The sequence below is a fragment of the Penaeus chinensis genome, chromosome 14 (assembly GCF_019202785.1).
Source record: "Penaeus chinensis breed Huanghai No. 1 chromosome 14, ASM1920278v2, whole genome shotgun sequence".
NCBI lineage: Eukaryota > Metazoa > Arthropoda > Malacostraca > Decapoda > Penaeidae > Penaeus > Penaeus chinensis.
In genome coordinates, this window is record NC_061832.1 from 12441390 (window position 1) to 12444798 (window position 3409).

The following is a 3409-nucleotide window of genomic DNA, read 5'->3' on the forward strand; positions in this document are numbered from 1 at the left end:
TATGCATATATATATGTACATATATATATATATATATATATATATATATATTTACATATGTATATATATACATACATATATATATGTATGTATCTATGTATTTATGTATGTGTGTGTGTGTGTGTGTGCATATATATATATATATATATATATATATATATATATATATATATATATATATATATATATATATATATTTACACATATATAAGTGTGTGTGTGTGATTATACTACATATATATATATATACATATACATATGGTTATGTATATATGAATGTATGTATGTATATTTTTATGAAAGTATTTATAACATATAATTTACATTATATAACTGTTTGCTGCTAGACCTTTCGTATAATTAGTTCTCTTTATCCTTCTCCCAAATTACATTCTCGTGTTCTCCCCTCAGGACGTAGGGCCCTGGCTGCCGCTGCTGACCCTGGCCTACATGTTCATTTCGTTCACCGCGCTGGGAGGCTTGTACGACGGGCGCCGTTATGGTGCTGTCCTGGAGGTCCTTCGCCTCCTCCTCTTCTTCGGACTGTCCTACTGGTACCCCATGTTCGGCAGCGCCACTACCGTGAGGCGTGTGTCCTGGATGAACTTCATAAGCCTGCTGATGTGGCCCGTGGTGGCGATCCTCACCTTCAGGAGGGCAGAGAAGAGCTCGAAGACGGAGCCACAGCCTGGCGAGGCAGCGAAGAGAAAGTGAATTGGGCTCACGTTTCACGAGTGATGATGACACGTCGAGGCGGCAATCTGATAATATTGTGTCTCGATTATTTCCCTTTTTGTAACTGACAAATTTGTAACACAGAGTGCTTCGTATGCTTAAAATAATATTTTTCTACATATGATGTTTCCGTATAGACCCACTACATCACTTCGAACTAAACAAAAATAGGCGCTGAGAGTTTCTTCTTAAATCGAACCGGGGCTTCCTCCCTCTGCTCCAGACTGGCTCTACCTGCGGCTCGGTTTAGGATTCTCATCCCATTGCCTTTCAAGTTTGAGGGATTTCCAATGCCTTTGGGAAATGCATCTTATAAACTGCCATGCATATTTGGGTCTTGATCGAAAAGGTTAAAAACTACCTAGACGATTGTCAGCGTAAAAAATATCAATTATTGTTTTAGGTTATCATACTGTAAGAAAATAAATAAATTCATAGAAATGATATATTTCTACAACACATGATTAATTATTGTTCTTCTAATGTTCAATCTACTGATAGGTGTGGAAAGAGTTTGAAAAAAAAAAAATCAGATTTTTCTCTTAGAATCTGAAATTCATTATTTTATATGTTCTAAATTTTAACCTTGATAAAGTACACCACAGTTGCTGAGGATATCCTCATAATTTTGGAAGTTTATAAACCATAGAAATTTCCCGTGGAAAGCGGGAATCATACCCAGGGATACGCCCGATGCCGGCTTGGCAGGCTTCCCCTCTCTCCCCAGAAGCGTGCTGCCATGACATGCCTTGATGTGTGCAGCGGAGTAGTCAGCAGTTAGCCTGGCGCCGGAGATCTTACTCACTCGTCCTCCATCTTCTTTTATCATTTTCAGTGACTCAAGACCCGTTGCCTCTGCTTTAGCATCTTTGGGTTTTCACACTAATTATCGCCTATTTCTATGGCTTTTAGACTGGACAGATGTCCCGGGACGGAGAGGCTCGTGCGCGGTTGTCCCTTGCTCTGAACTCTGTGGCTCGCAATGCCTGGGTGTCTTGTGGCGGAAGTGTGGCGCATCCGGGCAGGAAGAACATGGAGGAAAAATCATCAACTCCCTGACAGTTAGTCTTGAGAAATCACCTAAAGCTCCTTTAGAATTTTTGTCATAACCATGAAAGGGAAAACCCAGAAACTGCTTAAAAAACAGCTCATAATTAATAAAATAAGGGCGTAAAACGTTAATTATGATCTTTTGCTCGATAAAAATGCATAAATACTTGAAATAACAACTTGATAAAGATGATGCCTATGAATCCAAACTTAGATATGACAGGCAATTTCAAGAAAAGAGTCACGTCCAGTTCCTCAGAAAAATAAAAGACTGAACACAGCTTCGTCATAGGCCTTACATCTTTTGCTTTTAAGCAGTTTCAAACGTTCACATTACAGGTAAAATTATGGAGTAAAACAAAGTTGAATTGTCGAACAAAATACAAAAATGAAATAAACCATGACAGGCGTAAAATATTTTAAAAATTAGAGACAACGATTAAGATGAAAATGATATCTATTGAATTATGATGAATTCGGAATTAATTCCACGTCTCAAAAACCTTATAATAGATCTTATATCAAAACCAAAAGAGGAAAGGGCTATGAAAAGGGGAATTAACTAAATAAGGAAATTACGTCAAATAAAAAAGAAAAGTGAGGGTGCTGCCTTGCAGTACCAGATGGGATTCTGCTGGGTTTCGGCCCACATGGTAATCCCCGGCCACCAGCAGATTGACATGTAAATTTCAGTCAAGGTTCTTCGTAGGCCTTATAACGTGTACATAAGCACGTATAGAACCACGCGGCTGCTTGCGGGCCGCGTGCTGCCATGTGGCTCCACGAGGGGCTTATCCAAGCCGCCCGGCGGTACCGTCCCCACGCCACTCCCGGATATTTAAGGCCAAGAATGATCCAGGTCAGAGAGAGTCCCACCATCACCCAGTCAATACCAAACGAGTCACCATAATAGCAATCGAAAATTCAAAGTGTCATTGAGCCACCTTGGTCTGCCGAGGCCTCAATCGCGCCGCGAACTCGCCTGCTGTTAATTGTGCTCGAAGTATATGTACAGTAAATACTCTCTGATTTTCCCAGAGATTTTTTGCTTTTTTCTTTCTGCATTCAGCAGTCTCTTCTCAACTATTGACGGTGATAAGGGAACATTACACCTCTCCTCAGACTCGCAGCTCTCTCTATCACATGGCAACCTGTATAGAAAGGCCCAGCAGTCTGAGCTGACATATAGGTGTGCTTTTTCTTCCCCTGAATTCCTTTCCCTTTCTTGTGGTCACCTGGACCTGCATAAGTCCCTCGAGGGTTTTTGTATTCGTCTGGGTGGTGTGCTGCTTACCTGTTTCCCCTTTGTAGCAAAGATTGGCAATAAGGGAGCAGCCCAGCACAAAGCTCCAATCCTCTTGTGCACTGGAGAATGCAACCAGTCTGCCACTAGGGGGGGTCGAGTATAGGCTCCTTTTTTTCCATACTTTCTCTCTCTCTTCATCATCTCTCCATTCACCTCGCACCTCAATTACATCACCCACACGGCATCTCCCCTGACCAATGCACCTTGACCATGCCTAAAATTAAAATCAAAGCTCTCGGTGGCCCCTCCCCGAGAAAAAGAGATATTTTTGCCAATGCACTTTTTAGTGCAGAGATCAGAGTACTTAGGTACTTCACC

General features: G+C 41.2%; 1 protein-coding gene across 1 annotated transcript in view; it reads left to right on the plus strand.

Moving 5' to 3' along the window:
- Positions 1-854, plus strand: part of LOC125032510 (alkylglycerol monooxygenase-like) — an 11358-nt gene extending 10504 nt beyond the window's left edge. The window contains exon 9 of the mRNA XM_047623678.1: positions 412-854. Coding sequence (XP_047479634.1) covers positions 412-714 — 303 coding nt within the window. The 3' untranslated portion in view covers positions 715-854. The remainder of the gene's footprint in view (positions 1-411) is intronic.
- Positions 855-3409: the final 2555 nt, after the last annotated feature.